This window comes from Danio rerio, chromosome 12 (assembly GCF_049306965.1).
Source record: "Danio rerio strain Tuebingen ecotype United States chromosome 12, GRCz12tu, whole genome shotgun sequence".
In the NCBI taxonomy this organism is placed as follows: Eukaryota; Metazoa; Chordata; class Actinopteri; order Cypriniformes; family Danionidae; genus Danio; species Danio rerio.
The window spans coordinates 6,541,690-6,565,000 of NC_133187.1; the positions used below are offsets into that span (position 1 = coordinate 6,541,690).

At 32.2% G+C, this 23,311-nt stretch overlaps 3 protein-coding genes across 5 annotated transcripts in view; 1 reads left to right on the top strand and 2 right to left on the bottom strand.

Moving 5' to 3' along the window:
• kat7b (K(lysine) acetyltransferase 7b) overlaps nucleotides 1–9,424 on the bottom strand; it is a 19,865-nt gene extending 10,441 nt beyond the window's left edge. Inside the window, exons 1-7 of one of the 3 annotated variants that reach the window (XR_012387484.1) lie at nucleotides 9,180–9,424; nucleotides 8,597–8,647; nucleotides 6,471–6,618; nucleotides 4,509–4,754; nucleotides 4,255–4,337; nucleotides 1,890–1,973; nucleotides 1,502–1,600 (exon numbers count right to left, since the gene is read on the bottom strand). Coding sequence is in view for 2 of the 3 variants with exons in the window: in NM_212635.1 (NP_997800.1) it covers nucleotides 1,502–1,600; nucleotides 1,890–1,973; nucleotides 4,255–4,337; nucleotides 4,509–4,754; nucleotides 6,471–6,618; nucleotides 8,597–8,647; nucleotides 9,180–9,194 (726 nt within the window). In the remaining variant the exon portion in view is untranslated. 3 annotated transcript variants of the gene reach the window in all.
• g6pc1a.1 (glucose-6-phosphatase catalytic subunit 1a, tandem duplicate 1) overlaps nucleotides 1–23,311 on the bottom strand; it is a 210,142-nt gene that overhangs the window by 167,113 nt on the left and 19,718 nt on the right. The gene's annotated exons all lie outside the window — the stretch shown is intronic.
• ptges3l (prostaglandin E synthase 3 like) lies at nucleotides 13,176–17,493 on the top strand. The gene is given in 7 exon segments (NM_001326711.1): nucleotides 13,176–13,365; nucleotides 13,817–13,930; nucleotides 15,067–15,133; nucleotides 15,607–15,705; nucleotides 16,423–16,512; nucleotides 17,008–17,067; nucleotides 17,151–17,493. Coding segments are annotated over 7 exon segments (468 nt in total). The 5' UTR covers nucleotides 13,176–13,336; the 3' UTR covers nucleotides 17,160–17,493.

Below are 23,311 nucleotides of genomic sequence, written 5' to 3' on the forward strand. Positions count from 1 at the left end.
ATGTATAAATCTAACATTATAGCTTGTACAACTCATACTTATTTTTAATCTCATTTTCGATAAATGATTCAGTTATTCACCTATAAAACTTTTTCATGCATCACTTTTGAAGAATTATCCAGTGGCTTATTTTGATGGCTGGTTGTCGCCACCTATTGTTCAAATAATGTGATTGCTGCCTACAACTTTAATTTTTGAGCGTCAAGTTAAATGCATATGATGGCGATTTTAATCTTTACCATAATCATCAGTGGTTTTATCTAAACTATAACTGTTCTCCCAATATTTCTGTTATTTGACTGGTCATAACTAACTCAAAAGACTAAGGACTGAATCTCTTTCTTGATTTTAGAATTTTTCAAACACATTTGAATGCAGCGAGTCAAAGGATTAATAAACATGCAAATCACCATCATTTATAATTTATGTTAATGATTAATCAATGCTGAATGCATTAATGCAGGCTAAACAAGCAGTGACAGAAGACACTTTTAATAACCTAAAAAACCCACCACACACAAATAACCTCCCACAACTTCTTCTGTCATCATTATATTTTACAGGAAACATAAATCCTTTCATACACGCGATTTGAATGATGCGAGATGTGATCTCTCCGCGATTGTTACATATTTAGAATTTAATCTACAGTGTTCCATGGGTTGTGATCCGTACGAATCAGCTATGATTTCTTACACCCCTACCATCCACTTATGTTTATGCACATTTTTGATTATCGCATAAAAACCCTGGATGGAAACAACAAGATGCGCATAAATTTTGAAAATGAGAAACAAACTTTTTATCCCATAAGAAAAAAACTTGCATAAACTACGATGGAAATTATGAAGGGCATTTACCGAATTAATTCCAGCATCAAAAAAAGTCACGTAATTTTGCCTCAACAGATCATGTGATAACAAAAATGAGTTGCAGATATAAAAAGGGGGGGTGCGCAAATTTTCCAAGCAGTGCGAGCGGAGAAGATTCTAAAAGAATGTGACAAATCGTGGACTATTTTGCGTAATAAACGAAAGAGCCTTAAGCAAAACTACATGGCTGTTAACTTGTTTTTACTATTTGGCGCCAGTTTATCAGGAAGTGACTATTTTGTCTTAGATGGAAACGGTGATGTAATCACAATTGTTTTATTCGATAGTCCAGTTTTGCACATTTAATTCACATCTTTGGATGAAAACATGGCTAATAATAACATTTCTGGGTGAACCATCTCTTTAATAATAATGGCATTAATATATTACCAATATTTGCTCTTGCACTCATGACAGTTCTGAGACATTCAATGCAAAAGTATGAGCTGTTGTTGTTAAAATGTAGTGAAATTCATTTATATATATATATTTTTTTTTTAAATATTATTGTTCATGCTGTGAAGTTTTCATGATGTGTAATGTATGAAATAATCACACTTACATGTATACACAGATGCACTCTGAAATATATTTCAGTAATCACAAAAAAAAAAAAAACACACAATTACCATGTACTTTTCCTTTTGGTCTTTACTCAGCCCAGAATCTCTCCTCTTCCTCATCTCAATGACTTTCTCTTTATATCGGACCTGTCTTGGAGTTGGTGCCTGTGGAAAACCAGGTCAAATGACTACTACATCACACTTTTTACTGCTTCATGCAGATAAAACTCTTTCAAGGTCAGCTCATCAGCCACACATGCACTGTAGTCACCGCAGGATTTATAGCTAGCAAACAATCACAACCCATCCTAAAAATAAAAAGCACCCAGCTGATGGCGTTAGGCGTTCAAGCAAACATCTCGCTTTAGTACAAAAGCATGCATGCACTTAAGAGACATTAACACACTTGTGCGATGTTTGTTTAGTGTTAAGAGAACATCTGTTTGGCGAGTACCTGATGTCGAGTAGCGTGCCTGTTCTCCTCGTTCTGCCCCTGACTGCGCTCTTCATCTTGTTTCTCACGCTCGATAGCCTTCACCTGATCGAGACCACACGAAGCACACAAAGATAAACAATAGGGAAGAGTTTAACAATTCAGAATAGGACAAAGTAACGCTTTTTGAAATTTAGGGGGCAACCAAAATGGTGTTTTAAATATTTTCAAACTCATATAAAAGGGTGCCAAAAGTACAATTTTAGGTGAGCCACTGCAGGCAAAGACACTTTTTTTTAAAAAACACCCGTAAATGACTGAGATTATGTATTTTTGAACCTAGTGTGCAGATTTTTATGTGTCTTTTATCACACTTGTATCTGCAATTACAATAAATATTTTTGTAAAATTATATTGTTTCACAAATTGATTTTTTTTCTCACAAAAATGAGTCAAATCTTCACTTATACTTTACAGTATTATTCATATATATATATATATATATATATATATATATATATATATATATATATATATATATATATATATATATATATATATATATATATATATATATATATATATATGACATATATATATATGTTTCCTGAAAGGTTTTACAGAGGGGTACTTTTATACATAATATGCTTGATTATATAAAACTGCTTTAAATATAAATAAAAGAAATTCGAAGAACAAACATTCTTTGGGTGTTTGAAGTATTTTATGAAATATGAAATGATAATATATACCCAAAATCGCTAAAATACTTTTGACTTCAATGCCAAAAAAGAAACAATTTTGCCTGAGTTTCTTTCCAGTATTATTTATATATTTGTTTTCTGAAAGATTTTTTAGAACTATGTTCATACATTATTAACTTGATTATATAAAATTTTTTTCAACAAAGAATTTTTACAATTTAAAAAAAAAAAATCCTGAATTATAAAATTATTAAAATTTATACCCAAAATCCCCAAAAAACTTTTGACTCTCATTCCAAAAAAATTATTATACCCCACTCTACAGTATTATTTATATATTTATTTATATATATATATATATATATATATATATATATATATATATATATATATATATATATATTTATTTATTTATATATATATATATATATATATATATATATATATATATATATATATATATATATATATATATATATATATATATATATATATATATATATATATACACACATACATGTTTTCTGAAAGATTTTACAAAGGTGTATAATCCTCCGTAATTCACTTGATTAAAACATTATTCAACAAAGAAACTTGAAAAACTTAAAATAAACTATTTGAGTGTTTGAAGTATTTTCTAAATTATAAAATGATCAAAAAATATACCAAAAGTTCTCTTAAAACTTTGACTCTAATGCCAATAAAAAGAAACAATAATTTTGACCCTGACTCTACAGTATTATTCAAATATTTTATTTTTGAAAGGTATGTTCATACATAAATTGCTGGTTTCTACAAAAAGGGTTTTTCGACAAATAAATTTGAAGATAAATGTTTTTTTTTTGGGTGTTTGAAGTATTTTATGAAATATGAAATGATAAAATATATACTCAAAATCCCCAATGCCAAAATAAACTATGATTTTGCCCCTGACTCTAATTACAATATTATTCATATATATGTTTTCTGCAATGTTTTATAGAGGGGTATGCTCATACATTATTAACTTGATTATATAAAACTTTTTTACAACAAAGAAATCAGAAAAATAAAACAAACACTTTGAGTGGTTCAAGTATTTTCTGAATTATGAAATGATAAAAATAAATACCCCCTAAAATAAATCCCCTAAAAACCTTTGACTCTAATGCCAAAAAAATATAATAAAATATTTTTTCCCAACTTTATTCGATGGTCAGATCTTTGTGCTAGAAATGTAGTCAAATTTGCACATATTTCGTCAAAAATAATGCCCAATTTCATTATTATTAAAAAATGTATCAAAAAATTTAATTTAATTTATAAACTGAGAAAAATTGGTGTTGTTTATGAATTCCTTTTTACCCTGTTTACCTGCAATGTCTTGTCTTATTAAAAGCAAAAAAACAACACAAACAAGCAATGCACAAAAAAAAAATCATCATTTTGTCTTCATCCAATGTTCTGATCTTTGTGCTACAAATGTATGTACATTTGCACATATTTAATAAAAAAAAAATGTCATTATCAAATAATAAAAACTCCCAACTCTTCACAAAAATTACACTCAAAAAGTGTACTTAATACACTGAAGAATGTCAGTGATGATAATTAATTCCATTTTACCCTATTTACCTGCAGTGTCTTAATAACAGAAAATAATAAAACACAAACAAGCCAAACATAGTTTGCCCTTAACATACCTTGCATTCATCTGCAGAGAGGTTATGATAGAGAGGGCATCCTGAAATGGCGAAATGGCGCTCATGTTTACCTGTTAAATGTCCTGTGCAAAAGAACAAAAAAAAAAAAAAAACAGAACAATATTCATATTTCATCATAAACGATCCAGTAACATTTAAATGTTTATTTTTCCCAATTAAGCCCTTGTAAACAATTAGCACTGAAAATGATTATTAAGCAGATGCAACAGGAAATTAATCTGAAGAGCAATTACCCAGAGAATTGCACCCAGGTGTGGGGCACTTCATATTGAAGTTGTAGCTCTCATGAAAGCGGCGGCGTTTTGGCCGATGAGAGGGATCGCTGCCAGAGTCTTTCTGGTCTTTAGTCACGCTCTCATCGTGGGATGCGTTGGGGCTGGATATGTCGATGTCTGATTCAGACGACGGGGCGTTTCCTGTTGGCGTCCTGGGAGGAGACTCATCTCGCTCCACTGCTTGCTTTATATCGGGTGGAGCATCTAGATGAAGAATAAATTCATTTCTTATGATAAGTATAAATGTGCAAAAACTATAAATAATAAGTAAAATAAAATAATCATAAGGACAATCATTTTGTTACTATAAAGCATGTGTATATAATGTGAAAATATGTTCTTTTGCTTTAAACAAAAGAAACGCGTCACCCTTGAAGAATTCAGTCTCATTCTGATTTACACAGTTTGTTTTTTGGTTTTCTTTTTTAACCTATATTAAAAGTTGGCTTGCTGCTTACAAAGCATGGTACTTTTTTTTTTACATATGTTTTTTTATTTTTCAAAAAACTTGTTGATTGCAGTATATATGGTGTTTAATAAATCTACATTTATAAGACACTTTAATTATGCTTTGCTAATTTACTGCAAAAATTCTTTTTTTAACTAAATCAGAACTGCAACTTAGTGTTTTTTTATAATGTATAAGACAATGTAAAAAATATTTACTTTTATTATTGTCCGTCGACTTTAAAAAATTTACCATAAAATTTAAATTGTTATGCAATTTACGTTCTCTTTATATTTAATTTGATTAGTTTGTTTATATTTGCTTAATATTTTGAATACATTCACATTTTTATAGCCTACAACTTCTGAAAATAAATTTTTATTTATTATTTTTCTTTATAATCAAATATAGAAGATACATTTAATTTTAAGCTTACAACTGGGTACTCGATGCAACATTTCCATTTCCAGAATTTTCAACTGTGAAGTATAGGAAGTGCAAATATTTGCATATTGCTCTGATGTTAATTATGTGCACTATTTAGAGGGATTCCTTAGTAAAGTCTTACAGTTGTTGTAAAAAAATTAAATAAAATTATGAAGAAGAAGAGAGAACCCAGTCCAGGAGACTCGAAACAAGCAGAATTCCTTTATTATGACATGTTGGTTAATCTAAACAGAGATGTCATATCTATATTGTGTTCTTAGGATGAGGGGAGATGGCTAAACAAAGCATGCAAATTCAGTATTGTAGTCAGCATGATAACCGACATATAGGTGTCAGAAACCTGTCCAGAAACTGACCAGATGAGTTATCAAGAAAAGGGTTTCTTTAGCATGAAAGGGAGAGTCGTTAAAAGCCTGCCCGTAGCACTTACATCACTTTGGCTTAGCCTGCAGTCAGAAAGGCAAAGGTTAATGTCTCTCATGGCTGGGCTGTTAATGAAATGCTATAATCAAAAACCAAAGAATATAACTTTTCAGTTATATGCAATTATTGTTCATTTAAAACTGGATTATATAAATGTATATTTCCACACAGTATATAAATAAAATAAACAAATTTCTTCTATGACTGGACTACCAAGAAACTCATGCCTTTATCAACACCAAAGCTAATCTTACTTTATTGAAGAGTTAAAAGCAAATCCATTCTTGTCTTTTCTGGAGCATTAAAAATCAATGCTGGTCTTCTCTGGGTCGCTGTGCCTTGTATGATAATTAAATGTTCAATTTCATGTTTACCAAACATTTTGATGGCAAATCTCCACATTCACGCATATAATTCAGCCTGGCCTTTTTTCTATTACATGGTTTTGTTTGACACATAACCTGTGGGCTCTGTTTTGGTGATGTTGCTGAAGTTAATATTTTCACAAGCAGACTAAAAGAATCTGATGATCTATTTATCTTATTAAATATATAGTAACAATGACGATTGTAGGAAGCCAATAATGAGCTGTGTGTTTTTACCTTGAGAGCTCTGGCTAAGGCGCAGTGATGCTCGGGTCATGCGGGTGTTATTGCGCTGGTTGGCTTCACCGTGAGAGCTGTCGGTCTTCTCATGATCTCCAGAGTCATCCGAATCTGCAGTCCCGTCTGAACTACTGCCCGCAGTTCTCTAAACACAGAGTGGACATTAGCAGTGCTTTATCAGTGTACATGTACAGATCATGAATTAAACAACACTTTAAAATGAGCTAAGCACTGCAGTTGAACAGGGGAAAAGATTATAAACGATTTCGATTGATTACTTGAAGAAATGCAAAGAAACAGCATTACAATTGTTCTACAATGATGTTTAAATGTAAAAAATGATCCATTATTTCATTAAATTTGCACATTTCTAGCACAAAAATATAGTTCAAAAACGATCATTCGTTTTTTTACACTGTTTTTGTAAAAACTGAAAACAGCAAGGGAAAAATGTAATGGTTTATGACTGTTTCTCAACCACGTTCCTGAAGGACCACCAACAATGCATGTTTTGGATGTCTCCTTTGTCTGTCAAACCCATTATAAGTCTCTCAGTCTCTGCTGATGAGCTGATGATTTGAATCAGGTGTGTTTGGTTAAGAAGACATGAAAAATGTGCAGAGCTGGTGGTCTTCCAGGAACGTGGTTGAGAAACACTGGTTTATGGGATTAAGGTAAAGTTGGTTTTAAATTCGCACATTCGTTCAATGACAACTTGTGACTTGGTCCCTATATCGTTTACCATGTTACTTAAACAATATAAGTAATATTTAATTGACTGTTGTACTTAGGCATGGGACGGCATAAGATTTAGATGGTATGAAAACCTTGGATAAATATAGCATGGTTTAACGGTATTGTGATAACTGCTTAGGCTGCTGGGGATACTGTTGTTCTAAAAAGCCTAAAACAAAAGCCAAAAAACTTACATACACCATAGGAACAGTAACATAGACTGACCATATTCTGTACACAACAATGTTCCATATGGATTACCTTTACGTTTTCGTGGCTGTAGCTCTGTCATCGGAACTGTCTGATTGACAGCTGATATGAGCCAATCTATTCGAGTTCTGTTCTAGCGCAGTGGGCCAATAAGAAGAGCTAGAAGGCAGGGCAAGCATTGCAGGCTTTGTTTACTGCAGCAAGTTGACAAGTCACTTGTTTTAAACCATTCCTGAGTGCTGCGTTTGGTGTTTTTAGGTGCAAAGATGCTTAATGCGTGAATGCCTCCTAAATCTGCGCATGTGGTGAATATTTTGTTGTGAAAACTGGTCGAACGTCATCAATTTTATGCATAGATGAAATTTCGGGCACATATGCGACAAAAATGATCGCACTGCGCTTGAAAATAGACAGTGAGGAAGCTAAAGGAGCAAGTGTAACTTAGGAAGGGAGACATTTATGGCCGGTTTTCACGGTCGGAATGGGGTCACTTTAACAAGCTTGCGTTTCTACAGCCAAAAAGGTACCCTTTTAGTGGGAGTGGTGTATGACAAAGTTTCAGATGACATCATTTTTACTAAAGGAAATGTCACAGTAAAGCCATACAGGTCGTTCACAAATATGAGAAGCCCTTCTCACAAAACAGAAGCTTTATACACATAAATACTTCTCTTTAAATGTTTATTACTAACCCTTCTATGAACATGACTTGATTATAACTACAGATCAGTGATAGTGCAAAATAGCCTACTGTAGCGTCTGTAATTATATGTAATAAATAAATAAACACAACATATATGAAAACAAACAGACCTTTACAGTCTCCGATATGTTATCAATTACATAAAAACTACACACAGCATACATTTAGTCCTTATTTGGGTTCAAAAACAACACGAAATATAGCCCAGTCAGACGCAAACCTCTTATATGTGTCTTTAATCTTCAGCAGCACATGTAGCCTCTTGTTAGAAGGTAATTCCGTCATTCCAAATTCATAATAGTCCAATAGGTGATGATACTAGTTAACGTTAAACATGGCAGTTTGTTCATGTTTTAGGTTGCAGATTGGATCATTTGCTGCTGTTTTTTCCAGCTTCTCCTTTGTTAGCAAAAAAATACTTTCCTGAAACTTTATTATTAATGTCTAAATGTGCGATTAATAAAATGAACTTTACCTCAGTATTTATGGGTTTATTTAAGATCAGCTGAAATGGAGATTTATGGCCCTGTAGAGGAGAAACAAAAACATTTTCAGAATAGAATATGTATTGCAACTGAATGTACAAACACACATTTTGATAAAAAGCTTAGAAAATAACACATTAAAAGGGCATAATGGGTGTTTTCTTTACAGTATCATCGTATTCTCGTAGAATTGTATTCTGAATAGCATTAAAAAGCAAAAAAAATCTAAATAGACAGATGGTAAAAGGAAACTTGCAATGTATCTTGCCTTAATGAAATAATAATATTACTTTAAATCTCAAGTGTGTTTTCAACATTAACGTTTGCACATAAAGAAAAAATGCTAACTAGCTTCACTTTTACCTAAAAACGCACCGTTTTCGAAGCCACTTTCTTTGCTTTTCGATTCTTATGCGCTAAAATGTTAACTCAGAACACAATTGAGATAAAAATTGAAACATTTTAATAGAAAACAAACAACATTTGTCTGAACATGTAAACAAACATTGAGCTAGCCGTTAGCGCGCGCTCAGCCGACTGGGCTACTGACCCAGTTCTCGCATTTTCTCTCACCTTCCGCCGCGGCATGTTCCCTCCGATAAATCCAATCGCCGCTTTCTTCACACGTTTGTCAAACGAATTTATTTGTTTTCAGTTATTAGATATAACCCAGCAGCTGCGTGAACACAAGTTTGCCCTTTTCTGTTCTCGCAAATTGTTCACTATCTCGCGACTCGCGCCACACCGGACCGCGGCGGAAGTGACGCAATGACGGAAAACATGGCGGCGCTGAAGCGAGTGAGGGACGTCGTCCATTTAGACCAGTAGGACTCAACAAACATCCATGTTCTGCAAAATAACATTCATTCATTCATTCATTCATTCATTTTCTTTTCGGCTTAGTCCCTTTATTAATCCGGGGCCGCCACAGTGGAATGAACGGCCTGCAAAATAACAAAAAATCTTATTTTATTTGTAAATGACCACATCAAAACAAAATGTATGCTTAGCTGTACCAAATTGTAAACTATTTTTCATTGATCTAAAAACTTTTTGATATTCGTTTCTAAAAACTCTAGAAACTTTTTGTGATTCCCTGAATTTGTTGGCAATCCTATTTAATTTTAATGTTCGAAATTAAGTTTGAATAAAGCATATTTAATGCAATTAAATGTCATATAGCTCGAATGTCCAGATAACCTTTTAGGCAATAACCGTTATCAAAATAAATTAATAAAACAAAATATTTCTTTGGTTAACTAACACCTTCTTCGAAATAAAGATACAGGAGCTGTCGCTGGGGCAGAACCTTTACAAAAAATACATATTAGTACATGAAGGGTCCATAATGGTATGTCAAAGGTACATTTGGGCACTAAAATGCACCCTTGAGGTACCACTATGGACTCTTTGGGTACAAATATGTATCTTTTGAAAAGGTACTGCCCCAGCGACAGCTCCTGTACCGTTATTTCTGAGAGTGTATATGGTTTTTGTAGTAGCCTAAACTGTAGTTATAGAATTGGTTATCAAGTCTAAAAGCATGGTTACTACACCTTTACTTACTATAAAAAAACAGGATTAATTGGCCCATATGGGGATGTAAAGATAAAATGAGATGTTCAACACTAATAAAAATATAAAATGGTTGAGGCTCGAACCAGCAACCTTCTTGCTGTGAGGTGATTGTGCCACCGAGTGCCACCGAGTCACCCTACTTGTGGGTAAATATGTTTTAAATCTGGGCGAGGCAGTGGCGCAGTATAGTGCTGTCACCTCACAGCAAGAAGGTCGCTGGTTCGTACCTCGGCTCAGTTGGCGTTTCTGTGTGGAGTTTGCATGTTCTCCCTGCCTTCATGTGGGTTTCCATTTTCCCCCGGCTCCGGTTTTCCCCCACAGTACAAAGACATGCAGTACAGGTGAATTGGGTAGGCTAAATTGTCCGTAGTGTATGAGTGTGTGTGTGGATGTTTCCCACAGATGGGTTGCGGCTGGAAGGGCATCCGCTGCGTAAATACTTGCTGGATAAGTTGGCGGTTCATTCCGCTGTGGAGACCCTGGATTAATAAAGGGACTAAGCCGACAAGAAAATGAATGAATGAATATATTTTCAATCTATATTTGGCTGTGATATTTGATTTAAACTTCAATTTGTTTTAGGTTATGTTTGACAAACACATATGATGTATGCATGTTCTCTTGTCAATGTTTGTTTAGAACAATAATGTATGATGGTGAGAAGGTCTAAAAAAATATTGTCGTAATGGACACTCGCTACGGATGGCGCTGCAGGTACAGTAAATATTTGCAATGTCAGAAATGAAAATAACATCACTGACATGAACGTGATTTCAGTCACATTAGTACAAACGCAGAAAGCTCAAATGTGAAGAAATCAAGTGATTTTACTCAGTTTTCCATACAATTCCTTCGTGTTGTCTTAATGCAAATCAAGTTAACTTAATTGTTTCTAGAAATTTAAGTAGATTGAACATAAAGCAATCAAGTTGCTCCTTAAAAACTCAATAATTGTGTTGATTCAGCTCATTTTAAATGTTTAAACTAGCAGTAAAAGTCATTTATAGTGTATTTACAGTAGATCTTCACTTCAAATCAGTCAAATTAGACAAACAAAACAAGAGAGAGAAATTATTATTATTATATTTAGTTTCTATTCTTTTATTTTGATATTTATAGTTTTATATTTGTCTCCTTACTTCAAGCTTTGGCAATATTGTATCATTTACAGACATGCCAATAAAGCAGTTTTGAAATGAAAATTGAACTGAGAGAGAGAGCTGTATAAAATGCATTAAAGTGCACTCCAAAAACTGATTTGTTGGATCTACGAAGAAAAAAAGAGTGTCAAGTGGTTCCACACAAGTCTGTTAAGTAGTTTCTACAAGCAACAATATAGTTGAACGAACTAAAGAAATTCAATTAAAGTTGACAAAATATTCCTTAGTAGATACAACCCATTCACATGTGTCACTACTGCATTTAAGTTACTTAGTAATGTTACTGTATGCTAGATTTATGAACACTTTTTTGGTAACTTTTAAGAATTTGCTTGTGTGAAACATTTTTTTTTTGCGACACAGTGGCACAGTAGGTAGTGCTGTTGCCTCACAGCAAGAAGGTCGCTGGGTTGCTGGTTCGAACCTCAGCTCAGTTGGTGTTTCTGTGCTCCGGTTTCCCCCACAGTCCAAAGACATGCGGTACAGGTGAATTGGGTAGGCTAAATTGTCCGTAGTGTATGAGTGTGTGAATGTGTGTGTGGATGTTTCCCAGAGATGGGTTGCGGCTGGAAGGGCATCCACTGCGTAAAAATGTGCTGGATAAGTTGGCGGTTCATTCCGCTGTGGCGACCCCGGATTAATAAAGGGACTAAGCCGACAAAAAATGAATTAAACATATTTTTAGAAACAAAATGAATTTACTCCCTTTGCAAAGTTTTGCAATATACAACTGCTAAAACCTATAAAACAATTTCAATTTCACAGGTACACTAAAACATCAAAAACTGAACAGTAAACATTCTTTACAAGGTCCTTTAGAGTGCAACTGACTTTAAGAATTGGTAATAATCTTACAGTAAATAAGTTTGTTTCAGTAGAAAAAAAAGGTAAAAAACATTTTGGTCAATAGTGAACATTCTCACAATGTGCGACTTCCTTCAAATATTGCAATACAAATTTTACTTAGAACAATTTCTGATATTGTCAAAAAACATTACAACTGGCCTCTATAAAGTAACAGTTTATTTAAAAAAAGACAAAACATTTAAACATTTAAAATGTTGGTGCCATCAACAAAGACAGAATTAAAACTGGCACCTAATTTTAAGACCAGAAACCATTTAAATGTCACAAAGAAAACAACAAACGTCTTCATTTAATTTTTTTTATTTGTCTAGATTCTAGAATGATGTACTGATTCAACCAACAGGTTTGTTCTTGAGCATTTTGTGTGACAGTTTTTGTGCATCAAGTCCCAACAAAACTCAAAAGTGTACTTCAGGTCTGAAGGATAACTGAGATTTAGGCTGTATGTGACTCCCAAAAGAAGAGTACAAACAATGTTAAAATGGCAAGTCAAACCCTTATTACATAAAGCTTACAGGACTAAGTTTCTGTAAAAATAACATAGTTAACTTGTGTTAATTTAGTTATTTTTATGTTTTATGCATTGTGAACGAGCGTGGCTGTTGTAAAACTAAAAATAGTGAAATTTAAATTATTTTTTTAAGTGTTTAGCTTGCTTATTTATTTATTTATTTATTTATTTGTTTATTTATTTATTTATTTATTTATTAGTTTGTTTATTTATTTATTTATTTATTTTTTATATTACTTTTTAACACTCAAGTAAACATTTAGTTGTATTTCGATCAGTTTTTTACCCCTCCTACTCAGGTGTGAAAGTGAACATTCTGGTCCGAGGCTCCGGGTGAGGGTAGAAAATACACTGATTTTCCTGAATGTTCCATCAGCGCCTTTAAATGAGAAGTGCCGAGGGGGAGGAGGTGAAGCAGTGTGTTCCTCTCCAGCAGCTGATACCATCCATCCTAAAAATAGAGGCAGTCATTCTGCCAGACACACAGACATATACTGAGCTCTCCAGTCAACTCTGACTTCTTTAAAGCAAAAAGAAAACAAAAAACAGCATTGCTTATGAAAAATTTACAACATTAACACAGGAAAGTACATCAAAGTCTATCAGAAGTCAAGATGCCGAAGATTGTGAGGCCAGAAAACTGGTAGGTGTGAATGTGAGAGGCAAACATGGTGGAAACCACATGCTCTGGATATGATAGATTTAAATGCATGGTTTCATGTTAGACAGGTTTTGTTTTAAAGAGCTAGTACTTTACACTAATGTTTCATAATGTTACTAATGTGAAGTAATAGCAAAAAAAAAAAACTTGTAACATTTATTAAACATAGTTCAACATTTACTAATGCATGATTAAAATCCAAATGGTTAACAGTAGTTAATGCACTGTAACAACTTTATTTATATTAACGCTGAATAGATACTGTAATAAATGTATTGTTCATTGTTTGATATAGTAATAAATACATTAGCTTAGGTTAACTAATGAACCATCAGTGTAAAGTGTTACAGAGTAACGTAAAGAGTGACGTAAAACATTTGTTTAAACCATATTTCTTTTTTATTTATTTGTTTATTTTATTTTATTTTTTAAGCCAACCAGCCAAAACACTGTGGTATGACCGGAAAAAGTATGTCACTATCAACTTTGTGGTTCAAAACCCAAAAGATGTTCAGGTAGATGTTCAGGACAAAAAGATTATTTTAAGGTAAGAGAGATGTTATTTATTTATTTATTAGAAATTTGTTTTTACATTTATATTTGTATTTATTTGTATTTACTTTTATTTATTTTATTTTTTTTATAATTCTTTTACATTTATATTTGTATTTATTTGTATTTTATTTGTATTTATTTTATTCTATTCTATTTATTTATTTATTGTGTTAAAATTGTAATTTTTTTACATTTATATTTGTATTTATTTTTATTTTATTTTTATTTATTTTATTGTATTTAATTATTTATTTATTATAATTTTACATTTATATTTGTATTTATTTTTATTTATTTCAGTCTATTTAATAATTTATTTATTATATTTTTTACATTTATTTTTGTATTTTTTTATTTATTTTATTCTATTTATTTATTCTATTTTTTACATTTATATTTGTATTTATCTTATTGTTAGGGTTTGGGTTAGTCATTTATTTATTTATTTAAGTGAATTATTTATAAAAAAAAATTACTACATAAAATTCAGATTATTTGACATTATCTTCATATGATTACTATCTTCACTAAAATCAATTTGACTGAATTTTTGTTTCCCTATTTTACAGGAATCATCTGTAAATATTAGCTTAAAATGACGTGTTACTCTCTGAAAATACAGAACATTTCCTTTAAAAAAAGAAAAATAACGGAATACCAAAATACAAGCAATAACTGAAATTTTTTTGTTAGAATTTTTCATTATAGAAAATATCTGTAAAACAACAGATGTAGTTTTCACATTGTTCACCAAAATAATAAAATTTACTTACTATTTATTCTCTCCCTAAACCTTTATGAGTTTCTTTTTTTTCAGCTGAACACAAAAGAAGACATTCTGAAGAAAGCTGTAAACGTGTAACCATTGACTTCCATAGTAGGAAAAACAAATCCTATTAAAGTCAATGGTTACAGGTTTCAAGCCTTCTTCAAAATATTTTCTTTCAGTGGTCTCTTTATAAATATCTTTTATAGCTATTTTGTTTTAGAATTTTGACATGATGGATAAATAATGTTTTTAAATTGTATTCATTTAATTTATTTATGATACAACCATCAGCCAAATAATGTTTTTCACACCAAGTAAATAATAATGTAATGTGTAATTAATATTTCTCAATTTTTCAGCTGCAAAGATGTTGACGACAACAATATCTACAATGAGATTGAATTTTATGACCGTGTATTAAAAGCTGTAAGTATATTACCATCCTGTTTGTGATTCAATCTTGAAGTTTGTAAAACATGTGCTCAGGTGGAATAGTAAAGTTCCACATTATTTTTATTCTAACTAGGAATATTAAAGATTTTTAATGTTAATTTAACTATTGCATGAAATCATTTAAATATGCTAAATAGCTGTTTACTCACCCTTAAGTGACTCTAAAGCTATTTGAGATTCTTTTTTGTTGCTGGGAGGGAAAAAATAATATATTTCAACAAATGTTGAAAACCTCTAGCCATTGACTTCTTAGAGAAAAAAAACAATGGAAGTCAATGGTTATCAGTTTAGATTTTTTTATAGAATATCGTCTTTTGTGTTTGAAACAAGCATGAAATAAGTGGAGGAACAGCAAAAGACAACAGAATTGGGTTTAATTGGAGGTTGGGGCAGGATAGGGGCTTGAACTGTCCCTTTAAAATACTCTATGGTTGATGATCTTTTAGGATTCAAGGGAGAAAGTCCACGACAGAACAATTAATGTGTTAATAAGGAAAGTAAAGGAAAATGTGGCATGGCCTCGACTCCAGAAAGATACAGCAAAGGTATCTATCTATCTATCTATCTATCTATCTATCTATCTATCTATCTATCTATCTATCTATCTATCTATCTATCTATCTGTCTGTCTGTCTGTCTGTCTGTCTGTCTGTCTGTCTGTCTGTCTGTCTGTCTGTCTGTCTGGCTGGCTGTCCGTCCGTCCGTCCGTCCGTCCGTCCGTCCGTCCGTCCAACTGTCCGCGTTCCACATTATTGTTTATCTATCATTCTATCTATCCATCATATCTAAATATCATTCTATCTGTCTGTCCATCCATCCATCCATTCCTCCATCCATCCATCCATCTGTCCATCCATCCAACCAACTGTCTGCGTTCCACATTATTGTTTATCTATCATTCTATCTATCATAGCATCATCCTATAGATCATTCAATCTGTCTGTCTGTCCATCCGTCCATCCATCAATCCATTCCTCCATCCATCCATCCGTCCGTCCATCCATCAACCCATCCGTCCGTCCATCCATCCATCCATTCCTCCATCCGTCCGTCCATCCATCCATTCCTCCATCCATCCATCCATCCATCCATTCCTCCATCCATCCATCTATTATTCCATCCATCCGTCCGTCCATCGATCCATCCATCCATCGATCCATCCATCCATCCATCCATCCATCCATCCATCCATCCATCCATCCATCCATCCATCTATCTATATGTGTATATATCTGATCTTGTTTATTTATTTGTCTTTTCAGCCGGCGTGGTTGTTAGTAGACTTTGATAACTGGAGGGATTGGGAACATGAAGAGGAAGAAGGCATGGCAGAATATGAGCAATATGTGGATGTAAGTCTGGGTGACACAAAACCATTTTTTTAGTCATCAGTCTGAACATTCTCTGTGAGTGCAAATGCCTAAACTGTTTTCTGGAACTTCAGAACTTTATTGCACCTCCAAAACAACAACAACAAGATAATCAACCAAAACATTTCATTCATGCTTCAAATTAAAGGTTTAATTTTTTTTTTTTACATTTGTTGAGAAGCGTCAGTAAACAATATTTTTATTTATACAGTACATTTATATTTTGTACGAATGTATGACATGTAAAGTGCCATCTTGCTTGTCCAATTACTACATTTCATATTTATGTTACCACAAATGCACAAAAATAGTACAAAATAACATCCATATAAACTTATAATCTTGATGGACATCCTGTCCCTCTTGTTGATCAGGTCATTATACGTCTTCCAATTTAATAATTGAGAAAAACTGTAATATATGCATTTCATGAATACATTCGTTTAAATAAAATAGAATGGCTTTTTGGAATTGCAGATGCTTAATGACGTGAAGAATAAAGGAGAGCCACCTGCCATGGATGACCTGGATGATCTGGTGAGCTCGTGAACGCTGTGATATTTTCATGTCATTTCATTTCAGTTTTAGGTCCTCACATGACACTTTAATTTTCTTCACAGAGTGACTGAGCAGTCTGCCATCGATCAAGATCAACCAAACTTTGAAAAAGGTCAAAGATAATTCATAGTGCCACATTAGATAAGAAAAAACAATACTTTGAAATTTGTTGGATCAGTACATAAACTTTATTGGTAGAAAAGGTAAGATTCAATGTATGCAGGCTATCTTGTTGTTGTTGTTTATTTTATTTCCTCTTTTTTACCTTGTATTCTTGGAAAACATTGCTTTGTAATAAACAAAATACGTATTAATTTTCTATTTGTGATGCAACCGAGCAAACGATTTATGTGTTTTCATATGCTGTATAATGTTTTGTACATTAAAAAAGTTGAAATCTGTCATTATTTTGATGTTTATACTGATCTTTAAGGTTTATACACTAGTATTGTGACCTAAAAGTCTCTCATAAAATAGTATTGGTTACAAAACATTTAGTAACTTGAAGAGTGTTCATTTATAAATTATGTTTTTCATTTAACAAAATACTTACAGAAGTAATAAACTTATAGTAACTTACAGTTAGTGCATTTCTTAAAACGAAGAATCAATCAAAAACACAAAGCCAGCAACAAAACACTAGAGGGCGACAAAGTAAAATAAAAAAATAAAATAAAATAAAATAAAATAAATAAATAAATAAATAAACGAATGAATGAATGAATAAATGAATGAATGAATAAATAAATGGAAATGTAACAAATGTGTACAAATAAGAAACCACCATGGACAGTCTCTTGCTCAAAATCCTTATTTAAAAAAAATAAATAAATAAAAAATATGTGTCAATAAACATGTTAGTGCCATAAGAATAATAAGACAAAAGTGTCACATGCAGAACTGTTGCAAACAATTTATTTGTGTTGAATTTAAACAAACAAATTAAGTTTAATAATGTTCAATGTTTGTTTCAATTCAGCTCAAAAAATTGTTTACAACCAGTTAACGTAAAAAACATTTGAGTAAATCCAAGGATCAGTGTTTTCTCATAGTGTATGGACGGTCAAATTACTAGCCATATTGTTCTGTGTACTCTGGAGGGATGTTCTGATGTAAACCATGACGACAGTTTTGATGACAAATATATAATTTCTGGAATTTAGTGTATGTTGAAGTTTGATTGCGAGTGACTGGACAATATAAATTCTTTTACTGATAGCCGTTTAACGGCTGAGATTTTACTGTTTGTAATTTGTTGACAGATAATGTCATTATGAAACAGAAAGGAAAAGAAAGCATTGCCTAGCACACAGGTGTCAAACTCAGTTCCAAAAGGGCCGCAGCTCTGCACAGTTTAGTTCCAACCCTAATTAAACACACCTGATCAAACTAATTAAGTCCTTCAGGCTTGTTTGAAACCTACAGGTAAGTGTGTTGGAGCAGGGTTGGAACTAAACTGTGCAGGGCTTCGGCCCTCCAGGAATTGAGTTTGACACCCCTGGCCTAGCACAAAGAAAAGAAAATATAAATGTGAACAAAGGACACACTGTTGGAAAACTGTACATAGACAAGTCTTCTTTTGACGTTGCTGTATTTATATAGGCCTATAAACACACACACACACACACACACACACACAGTTTAAGTCAGAATTATTAGCCCCCTTGTTTATTTTTTTGCCCAATTTCTGTTTAACGGAGAGAAGATTTCTTCAACACATTTCTAAACATAATAGTTTTAATAAATCATTTCTAATAACTGATCTATTTTATCTTTGCCATGATGACAGTGAATAATATTTGACAAGATATTTTTCAAGACACAGCCTATAAGAGACATAACTTAACCCGGTTAACTAGGCAGGGTAATTAGGCAAATTATTGTATAATGATGGTTTGTTCTGTAGACTATCGAAAAATATATAGATTATATAGAGACTGTGTGAATGCTTTTTGGCACGTACTACACCATCGACTAATAGATTTGCTTCTAATCATCTAAATCCCAGCGTCAGCGCATTCAGAAATAACAGTTTGTTTGCAGAAGCCGCTAAACACAACTTGCCTTTGACAGCAAAAGCCGCCGTATCCCGAGAACCAATCAGAAGCGAAAATCAAATCTTATGTTTTCAATGTAGTAGCGCGCTGATTTTTCACCTCACCTGCTTTTATACGAGGATATTTAGATTTTAAAAGACAGAGTTTGATGAACTGGACGAGGCTGTCCGACTGTCAGTGAATGGCAAATGAAAACGTCCCTTACCTCATTATAAGACAAAGAAAACACAATGTACAGTTGGAAGTGTAGCATGCATTTACCTTTTTTTTCTGCGCAGCGACGTTACTTTAAATGAGTCGGATTTACATTAAATGGCAACTCCGTTTCACCAAAGATGAAGTTAAGATGCCGTCCTTTATCCCACGTGGATGCTATGAGGATAAACAGGAGACCAAGACCTTTAGTATGGTGAGAATGAATGAATGACAGCTCCTATAAAACTGTCCGAAAGGCAGCCACTTTTTGCCTAGTTAGCCTACCACTTGCTTTATTAGCTAATTTAAGCTATTTTATAAAAGATAAATATAAAGTATAAAACTATACATTATTTATTTTACTTTATATTATACTATACGTCTGTGATAAGCTTTTTATATTAATAGAGAATGCACAGATATTGTTGTTTCATAATGTTTTACACTATATTATTTAAATCTAATAAGCTTAGCTTACAATTTTTGCAATGTTTACATTTCTCTACTTACAATAAATCTAAATACCAAATATCAGAAATGCCAACTAATTGTTAAGATTTAATTAATGTCAGTTTTAATGTTAATGATTAATGCTTACTTTACATATTTCATTCATAAATTTTCCTTCTGCTTTTTCTCTGGTTTATTACCGCGGAATGAACCACCACTTGACAGGTTTATATATTTTTATTTTAGGCATTTTGTGTTTGGGAAAACAATTTATAATTGCATCTTTAGTGATTTTCAGCTAACTAGTCTGTCTTGTCTCAATAGGTGAATTGAGAGGTTTTTGCAAAAAAAGCAGACGTGGATTTAGCTGCCGAAAAATTTAAATTTACCTATAAAGACCAAAGAATTGTCTAAAGTGACATTTAAAAAAAGGTATTTTATTTACTAGCTAATTACCTTATCATTACATATAAAATGAAACTTCTGAATCTGATCAGACGAGCCTAATAGAAAATGCTTATTTAAAAGAAAAGAGGTCTGATGGATTTAGAGGGTTTTGCAACTGAACTCTTCAAATGTAGTTAAGTATAATAAATGAAAATGATGCAGGAAAACGTATTGAACACATGAAGAAAGGGAGGTGAAGAAAGGCAGTGAAAGCCCAGACAGCACCTGAAATCTCTCAGTAGTTCTTTAGCAAACCTCTGCCCTTCATCAGTGTAAATGAATACAAGCTGCTTCAGTCTAACATCTACATTAGCAGGATGATGAAGATGAAACCAGAGTGGCATTTCTGCAAGACAATGATCTAAAATAGAGCCAAGGAAACTCTCAATTGCTTTCAGAGAAAGACAATTAAGCTGTAGAATGGCCCAGCCAATTACCTGATCTGAATCCAATAGAAAATACCAAATAAAGCTCAGATTTGATAGACCCACAGTACCATCAAGATTTTTACACTCTGTTGAAGTTTGTAACAAAAATCACACCTGAACGATTTATGTGATTTCATTCTTCATATGAGAGCCGTCTTTAAGCTGCCATTATATGTTTATATGATAGATGATTTTATAAAATATCTCAAACAGGTTTCTTGAGTTTAAGTATTTTTACAGTAAATGTCTGTAATTTAATAGCTGTTATTTTACAGTAAATGTCTATAATTTAACATCAATTATTTTACTGTAAATGTCTGTAATTTAACGTCCATTATTTAACGGTAAATGTATGTAATTTATTGTCTATTATTTTAAGATAAATGTCTGTAATTTAACATCCATAATTTTAAAGTAAATGTCTGTAATTCAATGGTAGTTATTTTACGATAAATGTCTGTAATTTACCGTCCATTATTTTACAGTAAATGTCTGTAATTAAATGGCCGTTATTTTACGGTAAACGTCTGTAATTTAATGTCCATTATTTTACAGTAAATGTCCGTAATTTAACAGCTGTTATTTTACAGTAAATGTCTGTAATTTAACGTCCATTATTTAACGGTAAAAGTATGTAATTTAATGTCTATTATTTTAAGATAAATGTCTGTAATTTAACGTCCATTATTTAACGGTAAAAGTATGTAATTTAATGTCTATTATTTTAAGATAAATGTCTGTAATTTAACGTCCATTATTTAACGGTAAATGTATGTAATTTAATGTCTATTATTTTAAGATAAATGTCTGTAATTTAACGTCCATTATTTAACGGTAAAAGTATGTAATTTAATGTCTATTATTTTAAGATAAATGTCTGTAATTTAACGTCCATTATTTAACGGTAAAAGTATGTAATTTAATGTCTATTATATTAAGATAAATGTCTGTAATTTAACATCCATCATTTTAAAGTAAATGTCTGTAATTCAATGGTAGTTATTTTACGATAAATGTCTGTAATTTACCGTCCATTATTTTACAGTAAATGTCTGTAATTAAACAGCCGTTATTTTACGATAAACGTCTGTAATTTAATGTCCATTATTTTACAGTAGATGTCTGTAATTTAACAGCTGTTATTTTACAGTAAATGTCCGTAATTTAACAGCCGTTATTTTACAGTAAATATCTGTAATTTAACGACCATTATTTTACGGTAAATGTCTGCAATTTAACGGGTATTTTTTTACAGTAAATGTCTGAAATTTAATGTCTGTATTTTTACTGTAAATGATTGTAATTTAATGGTCATTATTTTACGATAAATGTCTGTAATTAACCGTCCAATAATTTACAGTAAATGTCTGAAATTAATCGGCCGTTATTTTACAGTAAATGTCCGTTATTTTAATGTCCATTATTTTACGGTTAATGTCTGTTATTTTAATGTCCATTATTTTGCGGTAAATGTCCGTAATTTAATTTACACTCTGTTGAAGTTTGTAAAAAATCACACCTGAGCGATTTATGTGATTTCATTCTTCATATAAGAGGCGTCTTTAAGCTGCCATTATATTTTTATATGATAGAGGATTTTATATAATATCTCAAACAGGTTTCTTGAGTTTACTATACTTAAATAACCACACAGACAAAAATATCAATCCAATAAAGCTTTTTGGGATGTAAAGGAATGTAGACAAACAGTGTGACGCTTTCATGTCAATATGGCAGTTACATTTTAAAGCTCACAAAATGTGACATAACAAATGACAGGCTCACCTTTTGTACTCAGAACAGCTCCTGCAAACGCAGCAGGTCTGTGAGCTCAAGTGTTCAGTACTGTCCTGCAACTGTTGCTCAACTCGTCTCCTGCAACACGATTGGGCCATTTTTCTGCAATATACGTCACTCGACAGAACAGGTGAACTCTGACCGAAAATGTGTGTGTATGTGTACTGGTTTTGGTGACTTACAAGTACAGAAATTGGTATGACATAGGTATGACAAATATTTATATTGTCTATTATTTTTATTATTAAAATGACTTTTTAACATACAGAGCATAGAAAACCATTTCTCAGCATAGGCCATATTTATACTTAGCCCACCCTATAAATTATATATATATATATAATTTTTTTAAAGAAATAAAAACAAAGTGTGTTTATGGTTTTTTAAATAAAATAATAATTTTTGATTTGAAATAAGTTTATTTTACTTACCCCACTTAGTGTTGTTGACTTAATATTTCTGAAAACAAATTGTTTTATTTCCTGTCTAGAAAATGCTTTTTGCAGTGTGTGTCTAAATATCCCCACAAGTATAGCAATACCAGTTATGTTTGATCCCCATAAGTAAAACAACTCATAAATCATGCAGAACTGCAGAATACCTTCTGTGAGGGTTGAATGTAGGGCAGGCGACAGAATATACAGTCTGTACAGTCTAAAAATCATTATGTCTATGGGAAGTCTCCATGAAACATGTAAACCCAATGTGTCAGTAATAAGCCTTTGCTATTTTTTTATTCCGGCACTGGAGCGGAAAACAGGTCAAGCAGTCATTAACCTTCTCTCTCTTTAACCGAGTCTTTGATTGTACATGCAGTCCATTGGCTGAATCTTGTTTATCACCAAGAGG